Source organism: Phaenicophaeus curvirostris, chromosome 24, assembly GCF_032191515.1.
Source record: "Phaenicophaeus curvirostris isolate KB17595 chromosome 24, BPBGC_Pcur_1.0, whole genome shotgun sequence".
In the NCBI taxonomy this organism is placed as follows: domain Eukaryota; kingdom Metazoa; phylum Chordata; class Aves; order Cuculiformes; family Cuculidae; genus Phaenicophaeus; species Phaenicophaeus curvirostris.
This window is the reverse complement of record NC_091415.1, coordinates 7,641,512-7,665,161: the sequence shown is the minus strand read 5'-3', so window position 1 is coordinate 7,665,161 and position 23,650 is coordinate 7,641,512. Positions and strand designations below refer to the sequence as shown.

Below are 23,650 nucleotides of genomic sequence, written 5' to 3'. Positions count from 1 at the left end.
GCAGGTTGAGGGTGTGTGCGCATATGTGCATGGCTGTGCATGCAGGTGCGGTGTCCATGCATGCACGCATGTGGTGTCACACGTGTGTGTGTGTGTGTCTGGGGGTCAGCACGTGCGTATAGGTGTCTATATGCATATGCACACGTGCAGCCCCAGGGCTCTGTGTGTGTGTATGTGTGCATGGGTACCCATGCCCAGAAGAGAGCACACACATACACGTGTGCAAGTCCCAGTGCTGCACATGCAATAGTGTGCACGTGTGCACATGTGTGTGTTCCAAGAAGCGTGCATACGTATACAGTGGGATGGCTGTCCCTGGTGTGTGCACATATGCGCATGTAAGTGTGTGCATGTGTGTGCACTCAGGACTGTGCATGGATGTGTGTGCGTGTGCATGCACGTGTGTGTGTATATGTGTATGCGTGTGCGCACGTGTGTGTACATGCAATAGTGCAGGGGCTGGGGCGATCATCCACAACAGTGCCCAGCACTGATCCCGATCCAGCGCCCAGTGTCCCGATCTGAGTGGGGTCGATCTGATCGGAGCCGAGTCGGCTGATCCGGTACTGTCTGATCCAATCTAATCAGAGCCGAGCGGGCTGATGTGATCTTATCCGATCAGAGCTGATCTGACTGGGGCCGAGTGGGCTGATCCGATCCAATCCCATCCCATCGGAGCCAAGCGGGCTGATCCAATTTGATCCGGTTGGAGACGAGCAGAGCCAATCTGTTCCGTTCTGATCTGGTCGGAACCAAGGGGGCTGAGCCGAGCCGAGCCGAGCCGCCTCGAGCGGAACCGATCTGTTCCGATCTGTTCCGATCGGCTCCGAGCTGACGGGAGCTGCCCGGGGCCGATCCGCCCCGATTGGAGCCGACGCGGTCGGGGCCGGGGGGGGCTGATCCGAGCCGAGCCGAGCCGTCCCGCCGCGCTCGCAGCCGCGGGTCCGCCCCGCTCGGGGCCGGGGCGCTGGCCGCCCGCCAGCCCTTTCTCATAAACCACATGCTGCCGCGCCGCTATAAAGGGAGCGCGGGGCGGCGGTGGCTCAGCCCGGCCCCGCTCGGCCCCGCCGCCGCCTCGCCCGCTCCGCCCGGCCCCGCGCAGCCCCGGCCCCGCGCAGCCCCCGCCCCGCGGCAGCCCCCATGCCCCGCGCCGGAGCCCAGGTACGGCGGCCCCTCCGCCCCTGCGGTGTGCGGGGAGCGGCCCCCGCCCCGCGGCAGCCCTGGGCGCCCCCCAACCCCCCCTCCCCGGCCGGGCGAGGGACGTGGCACCGCGGGGTGAGGCTCCAGACCCGGCCCCGCTCCAGGACCCGCGGGGCTGAGAGGCACCGGCTCCATCCCCATCCCGACCCCGATCCCCATCTCCATCCCCATCTCCATCCCCATCTCCATCCCCATCTCCATCCCCATCCCCGGCCCGATCCCCAGCCCCGGCCCCATCCCCGGCCCCCGCCAGCCCTGGCCGTGTCTCGGCCGTGGCCCAGGCGGCATCTTGCAGTTTCACAAGAGGGGAGGATTTCTGGACCCCCTTCAAGGGAAATTCCCCCGCACCCACCCCTCGGACACCCTCTGGCTGCCGGTGCGGCGCGGGGCACACGTGCCCCCGCCAAAGGGCGCTGCTCCATCCCCACCGCGGGGATCTCGGCTCTGGGACGAGCCCTGGTGCCCACTGTGATCCTGCCACAGCTGGGGGCCTTCCCGCTTCTTTGCGGGGGGATTGGGAGGGGAATTTGGGGTGATGCCAGAGCTGCTGCATGGAAAGAGCCCGGCGGGTGTGGGCACTGGAGCCTGGGGAGGTCCAGAGGGTGGGAAGAGGATTTTTGGGGATGGGTGGGTCAGTGCGTCAGACAGCTCCCTGGAGCCAGGGTGGAGGAGAAGACTTGCAGGACAGATGGAGAAATGGTGTGGGAAAGGGGACAAGGGCTGGATAGAGAATGTGGAGGTGGTGGAGAGCTGTGTCCAGACTTTTGCCAGCTGGGCTCCAGTAGCCCCCGCACTGGGCACTGGGAAGTTCCCTGGTGCTGCTAAAACTAGCAGGATGGGGTTGGCACAGGGGCTGGAGGACCACGGTGGGGTTATCCTGCCAGGCCGTGGTAAAGCCCTGTCCACCACAAAGGTGTCTGCTCTGGGGGGTGGTGAGGAAGGGCAGGGGGCTTGGGGCTGGGATGGGATTTTAGCCCTGCTCCAAGCCTTTGCTCTGCCTTGCTCAGGTGTGCCTGCTCCGCTGCACCCTGCTGTCATCCCTCCTCCTCCTCCTGGTCTGCAACATCCATGAAACGGAGCAGAACAGCTACTGCCAGCAGATCATCACAGAGAAGCACCTGGCTGAGCTGGAGGAGCTGGTGAGTGCCCTCCCTGGGCTCCACTACAGGATGGGGGCTCTTTTGGGGCTGGGCAATTGCAAATAGTCCCTTATTTAGGGATAAAAATAAGCTGATTTTATTATTTTTAGTCCTATATAAGAGGAGGGGCTGATCTCTGTGTGGGAGGGCTGGACCTCTACCAGGAAAGTGATGGTACCCAGGAGCTGAGCATGCATGGGTATGAGGGACAAACAGGCATGGGGGGACAAGAGTGAGATTCTATCATGCCTTTAGTTGGGGTGGCTGTGAAAATGTGCTGGTAGAAGAGATGTAGGAAGAGGGTAAGTGGGAACTGGCAGGAACATGGCCAGGAGGTTGGCACAAGTGGGGCTGGACGGGTGTAGGGGCGATGAGGAAACGATGAAGGAGGCAGGCGCTGCGAGGCTGCTGCGTCTTCCGGGCGGCCGTGCAGGGGTTAAGCCAAGGAATCCGACTGCATTCCTGAGTCCAGCTGCTTGCCTGGAAGCTGGGCTGGCAGTGGGGCTGTGGGTGGGTGGCAGGCAGTGAGGGGGGCCACTGGTCGGGCTAGCCAGGCGCTGGAGCCAGCCAGGCTGGGGCGATGGGTGCCTTCATCCCGATGGGTGCCTTCATCCCGCGTGGCCTGTGGGCAGCTCCGGGTGGTCACACCCACCCCATGGGAAGGCAATTCCTGGCCTCATGCTGGCTGCTGGGGCTGTATCTTGCCCTGGCCCTTGGCTCACTTCCGAGCAGGGAATCACGCGGATGTTCAAGGGAGAAATGGGAATCGGGGGCATGCAGGGATTTGTGTATTTGTCGCAGATTAAATTCTGCTGTTGCAGCGAATGTGGTGCACGGGCGAGAGGTGGTAACGGCACCTCTGAATCCTTGCTGCCTGCTTGCTTTGTATTGAGCTCTCTGGTCTGCAGTGTGGAACCTCTGTGTCTGGGCTTGCTTTACCTCTTCCTCTTTAAACACTGAGACGTGGTGCTAGGAGCTGGCAGATACCATCTGTGCAAGCTCGGCTTCCTCTGCCTGAGCTTCCCCTGCACCCTACATCCCTGGGAGCCTTTGCTTTGCAGCCCCCAGGAATAAAAGTGGGTGCGTGGCTGGGGAAAGAAAGGGGATGCAGCAGGTTTGAATGGAAGTTGTGGTTTCCCTGCTGGGGATCGCAGCCTTCTCCTCTTCCCGCTGGCAGAGGAGCCAGTCCTCGCTCCAACCCCTCTGGGATAATGGAGCAATTGTTTCCAGGCCGGCATCCCAGGCTGGGAGGATGAGGGCTGCCAGAATTGCCGGCCGGCCGGCAATTCTGGCAGCCCTCATCCTCCCAGCCTGGGATGCCGGCCCAAAGGCAGGGGGGCTTGTTTGGGGTGGGTTTTCACCTGCATCAGAAAGGGTCATGGGGTGGGGGGCCAGCAGCGCTCTGTGTGTGACCCCTGCATTGGTGATGTGACCTCGATGTCGCAGCCACCTCCTGTGTGGCAGGATGGTCCTTTGCTGCCCGGCTTTTGTAACAAGAAGGGTGGGGGAGACCCGGGAACAACTGAGAAGAGCTGGACTCTGCTGTGGCACCGTGAAGAAGCAGAGGAGGAGAAGGAATAGGGGTGGGAACAGGCAGGAGGAGGAAGGTGTCCCTGGTATGGGGAGTACAGTGTCTTGGTGGGAGCGGGGATCCTGGGTTCACCCCTGCCAGAGGTTTGACCATAGGGAAATGTCTATATAGGAGGAGGAACATGGTGTGGGATGAAGCAGGGGTAGGAGCAGACACAGCCCTGTGGATCTGAGGGGCTCAGATATCCCTTTGTGTGCAGGGCATGGTACAACTTGGGGCTGCTTGGCTCCACCCTCTTGGGGAGCTCATGCCAGCTGCACTGTGTTGGTCTCTCAGAGCCGTGGGGTGACATCCTGCTCTCTCTTCCAGGCTGACACCCAGATGCAGCAACCGGGCAGGGTCTCCTTCGAGTTCATCAATAAGACGCAGCTGGTGAGTGGCTCCTCGCTGAACGCTGGCAGACAGAAGGGGAGCAGAGCTCCAGAGAGCTCCAGAGAACCAGAGCTGGCTGGTGCATAGGAGGGTCCCCAAACTCTACAGGCCCCCTTTGCAGGAGGCAGCTCGGGAAGGACCCATCCTGCCTGGCTGGGCGGCTGTCAAGTCCCACCTCAGGCAGCCTGTGGGACCACAGAAAGGCATTTTATGGCTCTGTGACTCAGTTTCCCCCAGGCAGAGTGGGGCAGGTGGTGCTGCCTCTTCCCATACAGTAATCAGTCTCGCATATTTGGGGTGGGGGTGTTGTCCATGTCCTTGCAGAACAACTCCGTCTGCTATGTGAAAGCAGCTTTTCCACTGCTGGGCAAGATCCTGAAGCAAACAGAATTTAAGGAGAACTCATCTAATGCCAAGAAGATGCAGACAGTGCGCAGGATGTACAATAGCATTGATGAGAACATCGACCCCTGCATCAGGGAGGAGGAGGAGGAGGAGAGAAAGGTAGGGAGTCCTCTGCCTCGTGGGGTGCCACATGTGTGGGAATGTGGGTCTGAGTCCTTATCTTTGGGTGAAATGGAGTCTATGGAGCATCTTGGGTGGGTGCATGGCCAGGACCTTGAAGTGAAGCAGAGATGGGGTGTGCATGGACACATGGGGGGTGTCAAACCCTGCCCTCGGGCTTTGTGGTACACCATGTAGTGACACCAGCTGCCTGGCATGGTTGTGGAGCTGATGCTGAGCCCAACTCTTCCTCCAGCTCTCACAGATGTGCTTTGAGGAGTTCACCACCTCCCCATATGAGATGCTGGTGCTGGTAAAGCAGTTCTTCCAGGACATCAACCAGCTGCTGCAGGACCAGGAGACCTTTGAGAAGGACTGCAGTCAGGTCTACCGCAGGACCTGCTTGGGTCCCAGGAAGGCTGGGTCCTCATCAGGTGAGATGCTGAGGCTTTGCCTCTGCCTGGCAGAGTCATGTCAAGCTGGAGGGTCTTGGGCTCGCCTGCATGGAGCAGCTTGACAAGCCGTGTGTGCCCATCTCTGGTGACACACGGGCACCATGGGCACAGCACGTGTCTGCGTTGATCCCCGTCTCTGTTGCTCAGCTGTCCCCATGGGCTGGTGTTGATGGTGTGTCAGCAAGTTCTGCATCTGTGTCTGGGGAGACCTGGGGTTGGAGAAGGGGCTGGCCACCCTTTGGAGGTGGTGTTTGGGCCAAATCCTCTGGAAGCAAGGCCAGAGAGAGATGCCAAGGGGGAATAAGGAGGTATCTCCATTGGCCTGGCTGGAGGCATCGGGTTTGGCTCCATCTCAAAGCCCCAGTGCCCAGGCTGAGCGTAACATGGAGAAAACGAAGCACCAGGACCCTGCTGCCACTGATGTGCTGCATAACCTCAGCTGCATCACTTCAGCTGCCCTGTGCTTCAGTTTCCCTGGGAGAGGATTGCCTGCTGGGGTGGAAGAACCCATGTTGCTGTCCATGCTTTCACAAACACCCGTGCTGTGTTTGCATGCCCATGGAGGAGACGTCTTGCTGTTGTCCATGTGTTGAAGCTGTGCTGTGTCCTTGTGCCTTGGGGGACATTAAATGTGGCTGTCCGGCTCCTGCCAGTCATGGATAACCCACTGCCGTTGGCTCAGGGGACCCCGTGATTCGCATTTGCTTCATCCTGCCTGCTGCTTGTCACCTTTGTGCTGCCACATCTGTCCCTGCCTGTCCCCTGCCTCATCTTTGCTCTCCCTTTTTGGGGGGGAAGCTGTTTGACCGTCTTGCCCAGGGCTGTGGGGAGGGATGGGGATGCTCCCCCTTACCTCAGGTCTGTTGACTGTGCCCCTTTTGGAGGCTGGTGACCCCACAGCCGTCTCTTCTCTCTGCTTCTTTCAGGTGTGGGGACAGATCCTGACTGCAATTGCCTGTCCCCTGCTCTCCCTTCTGCCACTCAGCCTTCCCTCTCTGCTGCCACCCACGCCAGCAGGGAGGTGGCACCCGCTAGCACCCAGGTCCCTTACAACCTCCTCCATGCCACGCTTGCTGACTTAGACACTCCATCTCAGCACCCCAGTGGTACGGACGGTGGCTCAGGAACCGAGGAGGTCCTGAGTGCCGGGGTAGGTGACACAGTGTCAGTGCCATCCCCTGCGATGCAGCAGACAGCTCCAGCTGACAGCGCCGAAACCCTCCTGGATCCAGCCAGGACCCTTAGCCTGGCAGCCGTGGATGTCTCTGTCCTGCGCAGGGATGGAGAGCTGGTGGATGGGGGCACCGAAGTGGTGGCTGGCCACCTGCCACATGATCCAACCTCCATCCTCCTGGACCATCCCAGCGGGCTCAGGACCAACACACCAGCAGCATCCCCCAGCACTGGCTCAGCAGGCAGTGGAGCCAGGATCCATCCTGGCGAAGCACCTGAATCCATCACACAGTTCCGTTACTCCAGGATGGCCTCGGGGATGCGAGGCAGAGCACCAGGCAGCCCCGGGGATGGGGCAAGGGCACGAGGCTGGGGGCTGAGCCGGCAACAGGAGCCCGAGGATGGCAGGGCTGGCCCCAGCTTTGACTCTGACTTTGTTCTGAGCGCAGAGCAGCGCAGGAAGGAGCCGGCCGTCAGGAAGGGCCGCCAGGAGCCCCTAATGTACATCATGGTGGCCAGCGTGGTGGCTGTCTTGCTGGCCGTGGGAGGGCTGCTCTTCTACAAGTATAAATCCAGGGTAAGCCCCCTCCTACCTTATCCTTCCCTCTCACTGGGTGCAGGCATCCTCTCCTGCCTAAGTTTCCTGACTCATCTCTCAGTGCATGTGTGTTAAGCCTCATTTTCCCCATGATTTTGAGATGGGGGAACAAGTAGTGGTGCTGAGCAGGGTGGGAAGATGTCATTTGGGAGATCCGCTCTGGTGAAGGGTGAGGGGGGAGAACCCCCTTGCTGCAGCCCCCTCCCCTTCCCCAGGGCCCATCTCCCCATTTTCCCTGCTCCACGCAGGTCCTGGAGCGGCCACTGGAAGATGGAGGCTGTGACTCCGAGGACACGGAGAGGAGGTGGGTGTGATACCATTCTGCCTGGAGGGGGTTGGGGTCCCTATCCAGGGCCACCCTTCCCTTACCGCCCCTCCTTCCCCACCACTTTCCCTCACAGGGTGCTGCAGGGAGTGAGGGGATCTCCAGAGCTGGAGACTCAGGACCTCTAAGGTGAGCAGGAGTTGATGGGACCTTGCAGAGCTCCAGTCCAGGCCCATGGGGACCGGTTTGAGTCCTTGGGTCATCCCCACCAACACTGACCTCAGCCATGGGCAGGAAAATTTGGCTGCTGGCAGGGGGTGGATGGGATGGAGAGACATGTGGAGGAGCAGGTTTGCACACTAGTGCTGCCAGCATGTGGTTTCACAGCCCATTAATCCATTATGAGCAATTTTTTAATATATATATATATATATAGCATTTTTTCCTGTGGTTTTTGTGTTGCTCCTCCACCACCTCCTTGTCAGAGCCTTGGCTCGCACTCATATTCCTCCTTTCCCCAGGGCCTGAGGCGGGACGTGAAGCTGCTCAGGGGACAGATCTGGATGCTCCTCGCTGTGTGAAGGAGGGTCTGTGCACACTGGCCCCGATGCCGTCCTGCCATGATACTGATGCTCCTTCTTCCCTTGCCCTCTGCCCGTGGCCAGAGACTGCAAAAATCCTCCTCGGCAGGGATGAAAGGATGGGGGGATGCGCCCTGAGTGGGACCCCAGGCACTGGGAAGTGAAGGGCTAGAAGGTGTCAGACCAGCACCAAAGGGCTTTGCCAAGGACAGTGGTGGCGGTTGATGTGACATTGCGGTGCTGAGCAGGATGCTGGAGATGCTGGATGTGGGATGATTCTGACTGGACGTGGCCAGCACTGGCTGAGGATGGAGGGCACCGCTCTCTGAATGCCCTGGCTCTTTCCCAGCCCCAGCACAGCAGGGTTTGGAGCAGCACCCATCGCCTCCTGGCTTCACCCTGGCTTTCTTCAACCAGAGCATCCCAGCTGTGGGGGAGTCAATCTGCATGACCCCAGCCCCGATTCTCAATGTCAACCCTCACACTGTGAATATTTAAAGCCCACTGGTGCGGGGCTGGGCTTGCGGGGTGATGCTTGGCACCGTCCCGCTCCCCATCCTCCTACTGCCGGAGATCTGGCTCTGATCCCACCCCCGAGCTGGCCTCGGCTCGCCATCGTGCCCTTAGGGTTATAGTTTAATATAGCAGCTGAAAGCCTTTATCCTGCCGAAGTATTGACGGGGGGCCTGCCCTGCCCCCTCACAGGGTTATTGCTGCGAGCTGGCCTCGCCTGCGACTGGATTATTATTTTGTGACTGCGCTTTAGAGAAGGGAAATGGGGCCTGGGAAGGACTGGATCGACAGGTGGAGAAGAGATGAAGATGCCCCAACTGAGTACCCAGAACCTTTTTGGCTCAGCCCCGCTCCTGGCTTTGGGAAGAGCCCAGGCTGGGATGCTCTAGACCCACAGATATGCCACACCCTGGGCTTGGGCCTCATCTTGCCCTGCTGCAGCATCCCTCCGGCCCTGAATGTGAAGCGTGGTCCGCGCTGCTCTTGGGTTTTGAAGTATTATTTTTATATGATGGATGAAATTATGGACAAACCAAACTGTTTTTACACAAAGCATTACTATTAATGGGGAGGGGGTTTGGTTTTGTGGTTTTTTTTTTTTTTATTTTTACACGTGTATTTATGACTGCCAAAGGGAGGGGTTCCCAGTGCAAAGAACTAGTGTAAATCACGGGGAAAGCCCTAACTGCAGCAGGGAGGCTGGGGCCAAGCTTGCTGCTGGTGTAAACCACCAATTCAGCACTGATTTGCACTGTGGAGGAGATGGTTTTCTCCACTTCTAGGGGAGAAAATGCCTTGAAGCTGTGTTGGATTTATTTTGCCTCGGTTTTGTTTGTTTGTTTGTTTGTTTTTTGATACAATGAAATGTTAAAATATTTTATATGAAGTCATTTAAAGAAGTCTATTTAAAGAAAATAATAGAAAACAGCTTGTATATTTAATATTATTAATAAACAGAGATGTGTAGCACTGTGTAAGCATGGGGGCACAGAGGTGATGGAGGGATGCAGCCTGTGACACCCCTGGTCCCTGATGGGGTAGGGAGATGAGGGGACATCTGAAGGCATGGGGGGATGGAGAGGGGATCTGTCCCCAGTGCAGCTGCATTTGGGGGAGACATGAGCGTCCTGGAGTAGCCCCACCCATCCTTGGCCATGTCTGGGGTGTCCAGGAAGATGTGGATGGAGTCCCCCCTTCCTGGCTCCAGGATGGTCCAGGACCCAGGGCTGTGTCCTCTCCACCTGCGCTGCTTTTGTGTCCCGCAATGTGGGGGTCCCCACTGGGGCAGCTCAGGGCTTGAGGGGATGCAGGGCAAACAGCTGAGTCCCTGCTCAGGCACTATGGCGTGGAGGTCTGGAAGCAGCCGACAGCGTGGTGAGTGTGAAGGCTCCCGGCTGTCCATGCTGCTCTGACCCACTTTCCTGTTGATACAGACAGGAGTTCATGGTCACTGGCGTGAGTTCGTGGTCACTGGTGAGGAGAGAGGGACAGATCCAGCCTTCCTGCTCCCCACCCAACTGCATGCTCCCAGCATCACCAGGCTGAGGGGCTCCAGGTGTGGGGTCCCCTTCCCAGCCATGGGGCCCTTCAAAATCCATGTGGAGGGCTGGGAAACAGCTGTTTAACACAAACACACTCCTGTGTGCTTCCTGTGGACGCTTCACTTGGAGAGACAACACTCAAAGAGGTATTTCCTCCCCCCACCCCCAGCAGCTCACCCAGCTCCTCTTGTCTTCCAGGAATGGGGGAGCCCTGCATCCCACTCCCCTTGCATGGATCCAGTATCTCTGGGGTAGGTACCATGAGAAGGCTTCAATGCCATCCTGAGCCTCTACTGGTGTCCTCACAGAGTGGGGTTGGTGCTCGGGGTGCAGGGTTAAGCCCTTCCATCACTTGCAGTGGGGATGGGAAGCGCAAGATGGGACTCAGGAGCCCTGTGCGGGTGTCAGGGCGTATTTGCTGACAAACAGAATTCCTCGAGGGGAGCTGACTCAGCCCAGCCCTTCCTTTCCCCAGCAGTGGCCGGGGGTTTCCCAGCTCCACATCCTCTTCCAGGGGAAGTGGGACCTATATATAGCCCATCAGATTCAGGCCACAATCATTATGGTTGGGTACGGGGAGGGATTTAAGGACAGAGGCTACGCTTACGAGTGGGCAGGGTGCCCGGGACTGGGGGTGCTGAGAGCAGCGAGCCCCTGCCCTGCAGGCAGCTCCAGGTGGCAGCCAACTGCATGGGAGAGGGTGTTAACACTGGAGCTGCGTGATGGCAGAGCTCTACTTGGCCTCAACAAGGACAAGTGCAAGATCCTACACCTGGGTCAGGGCAATCCATGTTTTCAGCACAGGATGGGGGACAATGTGATTGAGAGCAGCCCATGAGGAAAAGGACTTAGGGGTGCTGGTTGATGAGAAGCTTGGTATGAACCGGCAATGTGCGCTCACAGCCCAGAAAGCCAACCATATCCTGGGCTGCATCGAAAGCAGCATGGCCAGCAGGGGGTGGGGGATTCTGCCCCTCTGCTCTGCTCCCATGGGATCCCACCTGGAGTATTGCATCTGGTTCTGGAATCCCCAACATAAGAAGGAGATGGAATTGTTGGAATGGGTCCAGAGGAGGCCACAGAGATGATTTGAGGGCTGGAGAACATCTGCTATGAGGAGAACCTCTGTGCTGTGCTGGAAGGGTTGGGGTTGTTCAGCCTGGAGAAGAGAAAGCTCCAGGGAGACCTTAGAGCAGCTTCCAGTACGGAAGGGGGCATCAGAAAAGCTGGGGAGGGGCTTTTTCACAAGGGCATGGAATGACAGAACAAGGGGGAATGGCTATAAATTGGAAGGGGGAAGATTTAGATTAGACATCAGGAAGAACTTCTTCACACTGAGGATGGGGAGGCCCTGGCCCATGTTGCCCCGAGAAGGCATGGCTGCCCCATCCCTGGAGCTGTTCAAGATCAGGTTGCATGGGGATTGGAGCAACTGCCCATGGCAGTGGTTTGAAACTGGATGGGCTTGGAGATCTCTTCTAACCCAAACCATTCTGTGATTCTATGATTTGATGTCAGCAGCTTATTGCTTTGGTAGAGCTTGGAGGAGCAGAGGTGGGAGTGTCCCTGGCTACTTGGAGGGGGACTGTGAGGTGCACCAATACCCGTCCTTTCTGAATTTACCCCTGAACAAACCCTAACCCCAAACCTCCTGGCTGCTTCCAGCAGCCCAAACCTGAGAAGGCATATGATAACAAAGTCAACCCATCTCCCCATCCCAGAGTTTGGGCTGAGAGGGTCTCTCTGCTTCTCGTGTCCCCAGCTGATGGCCTCTTCCCAGCCCTATTTCTGACCTGGCTGTGAGCAGAGAGGGGATTTCCTGCCCCACATAGCCCCCAGGTCCCACTCAGTCCCCTCAATGTGAGCAGGAAAAACCTGCTCATAGCTCCCCACATCAGGGATCCCAGCACTGGGGGGGGGCATGGAGCTGTGTTCCCATCCCTCCTGCTTGGAGGAGAGAGTGGAAAAGAAATTCCTCTCCACCCCTGGACTGAGTGGGGCACAGGGGTGGTGGCACCCGAGGTCCCTCCTGGGGTGCAAAGTGCTGTTTGTGCCTTAAAAAGCCACTTCAGCCAGGTGAAAATACATGTGTTATTTTTTTGAAGGGGGAAGACGGCTAGTGGGAGGGGAAGGCATTGGTGAGCGGCTCCTGGGACCTCTGGGTGCCAGCACCACATGGGCATGGGGGGGCACGGAATGGGGGCACCCTAGCATCCACCTCAGGCACCCCAGCACTGAACCTGGGGGTCCCTGCATCCCTGGTGCTAGGGGCATCAGGAGGGGACTGGAACCTCCCAGACTGCCCTAAGATCCCCTCGCCCAGCACCCTGAGACCACCCAATGCCCCAAAGCTCCCCCCAAGCACCCTGAGCCCTACCAAGTGCCCCAAGACCCCTGCAAGCCCACCAAGAACCCCCTCAAGCACCCTGAGACGCCCTAAAGCATCCTAAGACCCCTCCAAGCACCCTTGAGACCTACCAAGTGCCCCAAGATCCCCCCAAGCACACCAAGACCCCCCAAAGTGCCCTGAGACCCCTAAAGCACCCCAAGACACTGCAAGTGCCCCAAGACCACCTAAAGCACTCTGAGACCCTCCAAGCGCCCCAAGACTCCCCAGAAACCCAAGTTTCCCCAAGCACCCCAAGACCCCCACAGCACCCTGAGACCCCCCAGGTGCCTGGAGAGGCCTTTGTCCACCCTGGGAACCCTCCCCCGGTGTCGCTGTGGGCACCGCAGAGCTGCTGACGGGGCAGAAGCGTCTGGAAAGGGCCCAGGCCCACGGGACAGGGGTTTGGCCAAGGAGCTGTTGGAGGGGTTTGGTAGCCAGACGCCATTTTGCGGTCAGACACAGCGATTTTGGTTACAAACTATTATCTGAACCACCTCCACCCCACTCCCCGGGGTTTTAACCCAAATGTGGGGTTTCCCAACTTGTGTTTTAGAGGAATGGTACTGGGAAAGCGAAGTCTGAGGGGGGCCCAAAAACCCCAGTGTTTGTGGCGTTGTGGATGGGGACAGGGTCGGGGGGCCCCATCCTGGTACAGAGGTAGCAGCCGGTCCCCAGAGCCACTGCGGGGATCCTGTGGCCATCGGGAAGGGGCCAGGAGCGTGATGATGCCTGGCAGGACAGACAGATGCCCACCAGTGGGACAGAGGCATGGGCAGGACAGATGGATGTCCCTCAGCAAGGGCAGGACCCACGCTTGCACCCCACTGCGTGCTGCCAGAGTGGTGCAGGTGCTCTTGAGAGCCCTAGGTGGGTGCTCAGCCCCAAGGCCCGCAGGATGTGACCCCTCAGCGTCCCTGGCCCCATGGCATGTAGGGGGTCCCTAGCTGAAACCGAGGGGCCAGCATGGGGCGGGGAGGAGGAGGAGGGGAGGAAGGCAGTCCTGCCAGGCCCAGCACCCCTGGGCAGGGCTCAGCACCCACTGCCCGGGCTTGGGCCCCAGGCAGCTCGTTAATGGATAATGTGGCCCCGGAGGTCACGGACCAGCTGAGCCAGGGGGTGCTGGGCTGGGGGAGCTGAGCACCCACCAAGGCCTGGGTACCCACTCGGGGCTGAGCACCAACCCTGAACGAGGCACCCACCCGGGGCTGAGCATCAGAAACAGCGTGACCAGCAGGGCCAGGGAGGTTACTCTCCCTCTGGACTCGGCACTGGTGAGACCGCTCCTCGAATCCTGTGTTCAGTTCTGGGCCCCTCACCACAAGAAGGATGTTGAGGCTCTGGAGCGAGTCCAGAGAAGAGCAACGAAGCTGGGGAAGGGGCTGGAGAACAGGCCTTATGAGGAACGGCTGAGAGAGTGTTTAGCCTGGAGAAGAGGAGGCTGAGGGGAGACCTCATTGCTCTCTACAACTCCCTGAAAGGAGGTTGTGGAGAGGAGGGAGCTGGGCTCTTCTCCCAAGTGACAGGGGACAGGACAAGAGGGAATGGCCTCAAGCTCCACCAGGGGAGGTTCAGGCTGGACATTAGGAAAAAATTCTTCACAGAAAGGGTGATTGGGCACTGGCAGAGGCTGCCCAGGGAGGGGGTTGAGTCACCTTCCCTGGAGGGGTTTAAGGGACGGGTGGACGAGGTGCTGAGGGACATGGTTTAGTGTTTGATAGGAACGGTTGGACTCGATGATCCGGTGGGTCTCTTCCAACCTGGTTATTCTATGATTCTATGATTCCATGATTCCCCAGCCCCGGATCTCCTGGTCCCTCTCTCTCCACTCCCCACGAGCCCCGCCCCAGCCCCGTCTGTGGCTCCGCCCCCGGGCGCTCCCGTAGGCTCCGCCTCCCCGAGGCCCCGCCCCTTCCCCGGCCCCGCCCCTCCCCTCGCTGTCCCCGTTCCCCGCCCCCTCCTCTGGCCCCGCCCCCTCCGTTCCCGCTCGCCGCCGCCAGGGGGCGACGCCCCCCTGCCCGCCGCCGCCCGCGTCGCCGCGCGGTGACGTCACGGCGGGGCCGCCCCCCGGGCCGCAGTCCCCGCCGCAGCGCAGCCGGGAGCGGAGCGGCCGCCGCGGCGCAGAGCAGGGAGCGGGGCTCGGCCCACCCCGCCGGGTCCTCGCCATGTCGGTGCCGGAGCCCGCCAGCGGCGGGGAGGGGAAGCGAGCGAAGGAGGTGGAGGACGCCGAGAAGTACTCGTTCATGGCCACCGTCACCAAGGCCCCCAAGAAGGTACCGGTACCGGCGGGGGCCGGCCCGGTTCGGGGGGAGCAGCCCCCCGGTTCGGGGGCGGGTAACTGGGAAAGCTGAGACTGGTCCAGTTTCGAGGGGGGTGGAACTGGGAAGGGAAGGGAAGGGAAGGGGGACCGCATTCGATGGAGAAGAGGGGAATCAGTATCGGGGGCTGGGGGGGGACACCGGCAGGGGAGGCTGGCAGCTGCGGGGGGCGGGCACAGCGACGAGGGAGGGGGTACCGGCAAGGAGGGCAACAGGAGAGGAGGATGGGTTAACGGGGGGGGAGGCTGGCACCGGCGGGGGCTCTGGTTCTGGGGAAGCCGTCCCCAGTTCCCAGAGGGAGTGGGAGACTGAAAAAGCGGGGACTGGTCCGTTTTGGGTGAAGACTGGGAAGCGGGTGTGCTGGGGATGGAGGGGCCTGGCAGAGCCTGCTGGCCCAGTTTGGGGGTCGTGAGGGCAGCTGTAGCCTGGTCTGGGAGGGGGCTGTTCCCAAGGGGAGGGGTGCAGCCCTGCCTGGGGGGAACTGGTCCCAGGGACAGGTGTAGCCTGGTTTGGAGGGGCTGGTGCAAGGTACAGGCAGGCACCAGAGGCAGAAGCTGGGGAGCAAAGCGGGGTTTGGTTGTGCCCTAGGGGTCCCGGGTGGGTCCCAGGCAGGGGGATGGGCAAAGGGGTTGCAGTTCTCTCTGTGTGGGGACAGGGGTGGTGACAGTGCTCTGCAGTGGGGACAGGACCTGTTATGTGAGGTGAGCTGACCACAGTGGCCGGGAGGTCGGCGGTTGGTCAGGAACAGCCTGTGAGGGAGTCGGGAGCGCCCCACTCTTTTTGGACCTGGGGTCTGTTGGAGGCACAGATGGAGGAGAACATTTGGGCTTGGAGACGAGGCTGCCAGAGTAGCCCCTGGTGCTGAGCTTGCCCGAGTCACCCCTTCAACCCTTCATCCTTGAAGGCTTCACATGAGCTCCTGAGTTCTTCTGGTGTTGATCTCTATTGGTGCTTGCACAACGCCCATGGGGTTATAGATGGCCCGGTGGGCAGGCGAGCAATGGTGATGCTGCCCTGGCAGGTGGTGGAACCTCCACTGGAGTCACTGCCTTTTAAATGGGTGAGTGCATGTGCTTCTGGCTTGGTGCAAACCTCCTGGGCGCAACAACGTGTTGCTGAGGTCCCAGTCCTGCCACCTAGGTAGATTTGTGCTCCGAGCACTACGCAGATTGGCTCAGAAGTCCCTGCTGTGCTGGACATCATGTTCCCCATGGGGCTGCGGCCGCCTGTCTCAGCACTGGAAGCAAAGAGCATCTTCAGTGAATGGGAATGTCATCCTTCTTTGGGACAACGTCTCGATTGCCTGCTCTGGCCAGTGGTGGGATTAGGCCAGAATCCAACCCTCATGGAGGGGCTACTGTCAGGCACCTGCAGAAAAGCAATGGAGCTGTTGAAGGGGCTTGAGAACAAGTGTTATGAGGAGCAGCTGAGGGACCTAGAGTGGTTTAGCCTTGAGAAAAGGAGGCTGAGGGGAGACCTCATCACTGTCTACAACTGTCTGAAAGGAGGTTGTAGTGGGGTGGATGCTGGTCTCTTCTCCCAGGTGGCAGGTGATAGGATGAGAGGGAATGGCCTCAAGTTGTACCAGGGAAGGTTCAGGAAAAATTTCCTTACCAAAAGGGTTCTCAGGCACTGGCAGAGGCTATGCTGGGAGGTGGTGGAGTCCCTGTCCCTGGAGGGATTTAAAAGACAGGTGGATGAAGTGCTTAGGGATCTGGTTTAGTAGTGGACAGGTACAATTGGACCTGATGATCTCAAAGGTCTTCGATTCAGCCTAGGAATTCTATGATTTCTGGCATCTCTCCTTGCCCAGGCTTATGGCTGCTGCAGGGTAACAGGGGTCTGGAGGCTCTGCCTGTGCCCTGGCCCTGTTCATCCAGGCTGTGGACATAGCCTGGTGGAAGGAATGGAAGAATGCAGAGCTGGGATCTACCTCTTCCAGCTGTGGCCCAGCACGGCTCAAACTCCAGGATTCTTTTTACCTTTTCATTGCCATCTTTCTCAAAACTGGGGAGCAAAGAGTGCGAGGCTGCAACAGGCTGGGTTGAAAAGGGAGAGCAAACGACTAATCCTGAAGTGTCCTACAGGGCCAAAATGAGCATCGGAAAAAGAAATGGGATGTATGAGTAGGGGGGAATCAATCTGGCATCCTCAGAGATAAAGTTTGCTCGTGTCTCAGGGTATGCGGGATGTTGAATCACCTAGAATTTGCTGCTGTGTGCAGAGGCTGATTGCACAGCATGGGGAGCCACAGTTAGGACTTGGTGGCTGTTGCAGCCATTCCTGTCTGGGTGATGATTCTAAAGGTGCACAGCGCGGTGCATGACATTTGAGGCTGGTAACAGCAGCAGCCAGTGAGATCCTGGGGAGCCTGCGATGCGTCTGAGGTCAAAGAACAAAATGCTTGGGGCCACTGTTTTCCTTGCCTGGCTGGCTACTGCGAATGGCACTCAGTAATAGCAGAGGCATTGGCAGGAGTATAAAAGGAGGAGGAAGGGAGAATTGCCCTCCTGAGATAAGATGCTGAGTGCTTCCAGCTCAGATGTCTTTGAAGCAGGATCACAATTAAACTATTAAAAGGCCTTTCTGTTTCAATGTGAGTTGAAGCGACTTTTGTGCTTGCTGCCCTGGGAGCACTCAGCAGGTCAGAGGCCAGCAAAGAAGATGGTTGAGATGATTTACCAGCATCCAGGTAGAGGGAATTGTGGCGTGCAGCTGAAGCAGTTCCCTCCAAAGGTTTTTAGGCTGCTTGAACTTTGCTAATGTGGCTTGCATAAGGCAGTTGGAGATGGGGAGCATGGGAATGTGGCCAAGTTTAGTGAGTGCTTGCTTTTCAAAGAGAAGCCTTAATTTGTGCTGGTGCTTGGAGAAAGTGCCAGTGTGCAGTGGAAGAGCTGGTGGGAGCCTGCCAGTGTCCCGTGCTCAGCTTGGACTGGGGACATCGGCCTTGCGGGTGCTGTGAAGGAGTCAGCATCCTCCTTGCTGTCCGCAAGCCCCAGAGTGAGCCTGGGGCATTGCTGATGTCTGTTTCCTCTCTTGTCAGTGACTTGTTTAAGGTGAAAAAGTGAAACAGCAGGAGGTAAGAGATTAAGAGATTAAATATGATCAACTCCAGATTTAAGTAGGAGCTGGCGCGGTTGAAGTGAGGAGAGTATAGCCTTTCTGGGTGCTTTTCCCCAAAAAGCTGTGGTTGCCTGGCTCTGCCAAAGCTCCTTTTTTTTCTGCAGTTGATGGGAAATTGGGTTGTCAGCAGAATAATACCAGCTTTGGTCAGAGTGAGGCAGTTCTTTGGCGAGGAGAGGTGTAAAGGCAGAGGTGAGTGATGCTGAGCTTTCTACTTTCTCCACTGTGTGCCTTGATGTTGCTGTGGCTTGTTTGGGAATGTTGAGGCTTGTGCCTTGCCCAGGTGAATACGCGTGTGGGGCTGAAAGGAGTGCTCAAGGATGCAGGTTGTGTTCTTCTAGATCCCTGTGTGCAATTGCAGTTGTTTCTGGGCATCTGCTGTTCTGCCTGCCTGGAGACTGTAGGTGCCCTTGACAGCAGTCACTTTCTGAATCCCCGTCAGCCGGTCGGCAGAGCCTTAAACTCCTGGCTGATCGGGGCCATGGGTGCCCTTGAGTGGGCAGGACACATCTCTGTGCTTAGAGATGGGTGGCAAGGCAGGGGACTCGGCAAGTGTTGCCCCTATCTGTCCTTCACTGATCCCTGTTGCATCCTTGTTGCCTGGGGATCACTGTCTGGTGGGCTCTGTCACCCCTGGGTGCTGGCAGACAGACAGATGGACTCTCTGCAGATGGATCTGCTTAATCATGCATCAAGGCTGGAGTGTGAAATGGGCTAAAGCCTTGGATTTGCTCCCAGGGAGGTGAACTGCATGGCAGCTCTGTGCTCCAAGAAGGTGGCGAGTCAGTGTCCAGTGTGTTTGGGTTGGTGCTATGCCCCTGCAGATGCCAGCACTGGAGGAATCCCGCTGAGGCTGTGCAGCAGGGAATGCTAATGCTAGCACTGCAGCTTTGCAGGGTGAGCAAGCCGGAGCTGCACACTGACTGGCACAGGGGTGGTCGGAGATGGAAGGGGAAGGCTGGGAAGAGGGGAACAGAGCCTGTGGGGAGCTGCTGTCCCTGGGGAGGGCTGGATACTCTCTCTGGAGCATCGTCTCTGCTGCTGCTATTTGCTGTTGCCTGTGGAGCTGCGCTCCTGCTGCCCGAGCGGTGTTGACCTTGCTGCAGTCTGCTGCTTCCCTTCCTGGAGCCAGGTTTTCTGCTCTGTTTTTCTCAGTCCAGAGTCATCTCAGGTCCCTGCAGCCCTGCCAGTCTGGGTGCTCATAAACCACAGGGATGAAGACTGTCCTTGTTTGTAGTGACAGAGCTCCTGGCATCGCTCATTTTTCCTCTTTCTTTAATTTCATCCCTTTGGCTGCTCATAAATCCTCCTCTGCCTTTGTGTTCTTGTCCAGAGCAGTGCCACCACCTCTCCTGCATGTTCATCAGACACTGTACGCTCAACTATCCTTTCCTTGTCCCAATCCTCTCTTCTTTTCCTTTCTCACTCTCCTCTCACTGAAGTTTTTCCTTCACCTAACAAGGTGCCAGTATTGAGGTGAGTGAAACAGCTCATCCTGCTCTGCACAGACCAACTGGGATGGATCTGTCCCTCCTTGGGGTGCAGAAATGCCCTGATAAGGGAACATGTTGCTGTGGTTTGATGGTCACAGGCTGAGCTGGTTGTACCCTGGCCCATGGGGCGAGCAAACAACCAGGGTGTTGTGAATGGTGATTGCCTGGGGGCTGGGATCAGACCTGGGGGCCAGGGGCACTGGTGGTGCTGTATTAAATGACGGATTCATAATTACTTCTGTAATAAGTTGCTCTTAGGTCCTTCTTATCACTTTGGCTTTTTGGAGGGCCTCATCACTGTCCAGAGGTGACCCTGTCTTTGTGATCCAGCACTACTTCAAGGCCAGAAGATGCTTCATTTAAGTTTTTGACCTGGAGTGCAGGAAGAAGGGAGATTTTCCTAGAGTCATGGAATAGTTTGGGTTGGAAGGGACCTTAATGCCCATCTAGTTCCAGCCTCTCCCATGGACAGGGACACCTCCCACTGGATCAGGCTGCTCCAAGCCCATCCAAGCTGGTGTTGAACACCTCCAGGGATGGGGCAGCCACATCACCTCTGGGCAACCTGGGCCAGGGCCTCCCCACCCTCACAGGAAAATCTTTCATCCTAGGATCTCATCTCAATCTCCCCTCTTCCAGCTGAAAAATGTTCCTGCTTGTCCTGTCCCATCACTCCCTGATCAAGAGCCCCTCCCCAGCTTTCCTGGAACCCTTTTTAGTACTGGAGGCAGCTCTAAGGTCTCCCTGCAGCCTTCCCTTCTTCAAGCTGGACAGCCCCAACTCTCTCAGCCTGTTCTTATATGGGTGGTGCTCCAGCCCTTGGATCATCTTCATGGCCTCCTCTGGACTTGCTCCAACAGCTCCAAGTCCTTCCTGTGCTGAGGACTCCAGAACTGAACACAGGATTCCAGGTGAGGTCTCATGAGAATGGAGCGGAGGGGCCTGATGGACACAAGCTATCTTCAAAACACTGCACCAAGGCATGTGGCTTTTGCTTCTCTATTCTCCTCTTGCAGTCCTGTGAGGTAGGCTGGGTTTCCACTCTGATATCTGGCCTTTGGAGTTGGGAGAGAAGTTGGATATTTGTTCTCCACAGTCTTCAGAAGCATCTCTTGTTGTCTTTGGATGGTGTGGGTGTGGGGTCACCTGTGAGCCATGCTGTGCTTAGTGGGAGCCTCCTTTCCACCTCTTCCAGGTCTGGAGTGTAGGAAGTCTGCTGGCAGTAGAAGCACAGTGTTTTCCTTAGGCCTTTCCCAAAACCCAGAATTATCTTCTGCTGAGGCCCAGCCTATCACAATACTTTCCTTGGGACCTAGACAGTTTTCACTGTGCTTTCCAGCCCATGCAAAACTTGGAGCCTGCTCCTGTGCTCCCTCCCTAAGAGATTGGAGGCTGGGTTTTGTTTGGCTCTGGAAACCAGCTCTTCGAGGTTGGGTTGGAGATGGTCCTTCTGGGTAACCACCTGGCTCGATGCAGGGCTTTCCAGGTGAGGATCGTGTCCTCATAATTCATCTGAGGAGTTGGTGAGTGCCTCATCCCAGGCACTTAAACATGGGGAGGTGAGGGACTCGGCAGTTGGTTGAAGAGATTTGCTCATGCTTGGCTGAGTCTTTTATCGTTGGGAGTTGACGCTGGCATTTGCAGAGGGCTTGTGGCATTTCCTGCTGAGCCCTTTGATCAGGGCTGCTTATCTGGGGACTGTGACTCACCTTAACTCAGCAGATGTGGTGACATTCTGGGTCACTGTCCAAGGGCCTGGGGAACCATGGGTGCAAAGGACCTTGCACTAACTAAAGGACCCTTCTGCCCTGCATGACCCCACCTCCCTCTCTCAGTGGGACCCTGGGTTGGATGAGTGCGGCACTGGGAGCTGATATAGGAGGGTGGGGGGTTCCAGTCAAGGAGGAACATCTTCATACCATCTCATCAGGGAACACTAGAGCCCCTTATCAGAGCCGCTGGCCACCCTCAGCAACACCCAAAGCTGGTCTACAACATAACCTTCTCAACAGTGAACTGAGCATCATCTTGACATACTCCCCTGGCGCCGCTAACCCTCAGCCAGGCATGGCATGGGGAACAGATGCTCTGGGGCATCTTGGCTGATGATCTAAAAAGGAAGCTGCCGCTTGGGGTGTTTCTTTGCTCTCGCCCAGTGGGCTCCCTGCCCCTGAGAAAGTAGAATGTGGAAGCTGGGACTATTCATGCCTTTAGGAGGCTGCCCCGGATGCCCTGTCGCATTGGGCTGCTTGAACTGTGAATTTTAATTACACTTTGGGATCAATACAGTGGCCTTGGTAACGAGCTTATTGCTGCTGCAGAATCTGTTTACTTCAGGTTGGTGACAGCCAAAGAACTTAGGTGGCCGAGGACATGATGTTCCAGCTTGTCAAACAGGCTGCATTATAATTCGGGTGAGGCTTCCGCGGTCCTCGCTCCTTGGAGGTGGGTACAGCTTCCCCTCGGCTGCCTCCCACAGATCAGGACTTCACTGGCAGACCCATTTGTGCCTGGCAGAGGAGCTGCCTTAATTCAGGAGCCGTGCTTTGGGTTGGGGTTTGTAGGAGCCTGGTTTATCTCCAAGGTGTGGGCGTAGGCAATGGCTCCTTCCAGCCTTTTGTGAGGAGGGAGAAGGTAGGCAGCCAGGAAAGGAGGTTCCTTGGGGATTTGCTTTGCTGAAATTCATGTTTTGGCTTCCTTGTTCCAGATGGCCTGGGGTGAGGTTCAACCTGTGTCTGCTGTTTTCTGTGTCTTCTCCTTTCACCTCCCAGGAGGAAGCCCTGAACATCACACATTCTTGCACTGCGGGGAGAGGCTCACATCCAGCCTGGGCCTGTTTTGGAGTGCGAACATCTGTCCAATCCCTGTTGACCTTGGAGGTCAGCCTCTTGCAGGCAGCACAGTTTCTCTACATTAACCAGCCCCTTCTCCAGTTGTTCTCTGAGCTTGCCATCCATGCAGGAATGTTACTTCTGATCCCTCCTGCCCCACTGAAAAGAAAAAGCCTGAATTGAATTAATCCTGTTTGCAGGAAGGGTTTGGATCTGCTCTAATATGGTCCAGGAGGGTGATGCTTGTCCATCCTGATAATGGTTCCTCTGAGACCTGAGCAGCCTAAGCTGAAGCCTGAGCTTTCTGTCCTGCCTTGCCTCTAATCAAATGCATCAAAAGCAAAATCTTTTCCAGGACTGAAAATAGACTGCATAGGTAAATGAGAAATGGACAGCCCTCAGTGCTGCGTTTGTGGAAACATCACTGTGAGGGCTTGTGGAGCATCAGCTGGGCAGGAGGAGGATGTATTTCCAGCTTTCCTGTTGCACAGATGTATTTGCTGACTCTGAAATGTATTGCAAACAGGCTGCCTCTGTTTCAATGGTGATCCTGCTGGGCTTTTTTCCCTTACAGCAGTGGCATAGGGACAGAGGGTCCTTTAGGTGTAGCTGAGAGGATCTGGAGCCTTGCCTGAGTGGTGTTTCCTGTATCAGTCTCTTGGAAGGTCAAAAGGGATCTTGAAATGGTGGGACACTGCAAGCTGGTTCTGGGGAAGAAAAGGAGAAGGAGTAGGATCTGTCCTCCCCCAACGCAGAGGCTTCTTTAGTGTTACAGAGCAGAGGTCTGGGGTTTCAGTTTGGGGGTTTGTGGCTAACCCTTGCTTCAGGCCCCTGTGGTGAAGCCGAATGCACCCTCTGGCAGCACTTGCAAGCATTCCCCTGGTCTTGGACAGCTGTGGTTCTAGAGGAGTTTTCTAATTAACTTAAAAATCAATGCTAAGTAAAGATGATTCCTGATCAGCTATGACACACAAACACACTTCCATGGGTTTCCAGCTCAGAAGCAGCCAGCAGCCTGTTTAAGGCTGTTGGACCCCTTGGCACAGGAAGGACGTGGACCTGTTGGAGTGAGTCCAGAGGAGGCTGTGAGGTGATCTGAGGGCTGAAGCACCTCCCATATGAGGACAGGCTGAGAGAGTTGGGGTTGCTCAGCCTTGAGAAGAAGAGGCTTTAGGAACATCTTAGAGCAGCTTCCAGTTCTGAAAGGGGCTCCAGGAAAGCTGGGGAGGGGCTCTTTATCAGGGAGTGCAGGGAGAGGAAGAAGGGAAACGGTTTTCAGCTGAGAGAGGGGAGGTTGAGATGAGATCTTAGGAAGAAATGTTTTGCAGTGGGGGTGGGGAGGCCCTGGCCCAGGTTGCCCAAAGAAGCTGGGCTCCAGGAAAGCTGGGAAGGGGATTTTTCCAAGGGCCTGGAGTGATAGGACAAGGGCAAATGGCTTTAAAATGGAGAGGGGAAGATTTAGATTTACTTTAGTAAGGAATTCTTCACGATGAGGGTGGGGAGGCCCTGGCCCAGGTTGCCCAGAGCAGTGGTGGCTGCCCCATCCTTGGAGGGGTTCAAGGCCAGG

The 23,650-nt window shown here is 57.3% G+C and overlaps 2 protein-coding genes across 7 annotated transcripts in view; both read left to right on the top strand.

The window, feature by feature from the left end:
* The first annotated feature begins 1,038 nt into the window (after positions 1–1,038).
* On the top strand, positions 1,039–9,368 carry CSF1 (colony stimulating factor 1). Of its 4 annotated transcripts, none has more exons than XM_069875854.1 (9): positions 1,039–1,161; positions 2,208–2,339; positions 4,240–4,302; positions 4,627–4,806; positions 5,063–5,240; positions 6,884–7,011; positions 7,281–7,336; positions 7,434–7,486; positions 7,819–9,368. In XM_069875854.1, exons 1-8 carry the CDS (start codon positions 1,141–1,143, stop codon positions 7,483–7,485), a joined length of 810 nt encoding a protein of 269 aa, XP_069731955.1. In that variant the 5' UTR covers positions 1,039–1,140; the 3' UTR covers position 7,486; positions 7,819–9,368. The 4 variants fall into 4 exon arrangements, with proteins under 4 accessions (XP_069731955.1, XP_069731953.1, XP_069731951.1 ...); XM_069875852.1 differs by having other exon boundaries at positions 6,188–7,011; XM_069875850.1 differs by lacking the exon at positions 1,039–1,161 and adding an exon at positions 1,854–2,113 and having other exon boundaries at positions 6,188–7,011.
* Positions 9,369–14,439: 5,071 nt separating this feature from the next.
* Positions 14,440–23,650, top strand: part of AHCYL1 (adenosylhomocysteinase like 1) — a 29,427-nt gene continuing 20,216 nt past the window's right edge. The window contains exon 1 of one of the 3 annotated variants that reach the window (XM_069876214.1): positions 14,440–14,591. In XM_069876214.1, coding sequence (XP_069732315.1) covers positions 14,484–14,591 — 108 coding nt within the window. In that variant the 5' untranslated portion in view covers positions 14,440–14,483. Of the gene's footprint in view, positions 14,598–17,672; positions 17,716–23,650 lie in introns of those variants that run through there. The other 2 variants (XM_069876215.1, XM_069876216.1) reach the window with 2 other exon arrangements.

What these genes read in the sequence shown, in the direction of transcription:
- CSF1 (XM_069875850.1), top strand. Translation starts at nt 1,889, where the DNA reads ATGGAGAAATGGTGTGGGAAAGGGGACAAGGGCTGGATAGAGAATGTG. An exon ending in AGGAGGAGGAGGAGAGAAAG is followed by an intron (nt 4,807 to 5,062) that starts GTAGGGAGTCCT and finishes CTCTTCCTCCAG; the next exon opens with CTCTCACAGATGTGCTTTGA. An exon ending in TCTACAAGTATAAATCCAGG is followed by an intron (nt 7,012 to 7,280) that starts GTAAGCCCCCTC and finishes TGCTCCACGCAG; the next exon opens with GTCCTGGAGCGGCCACTGGA.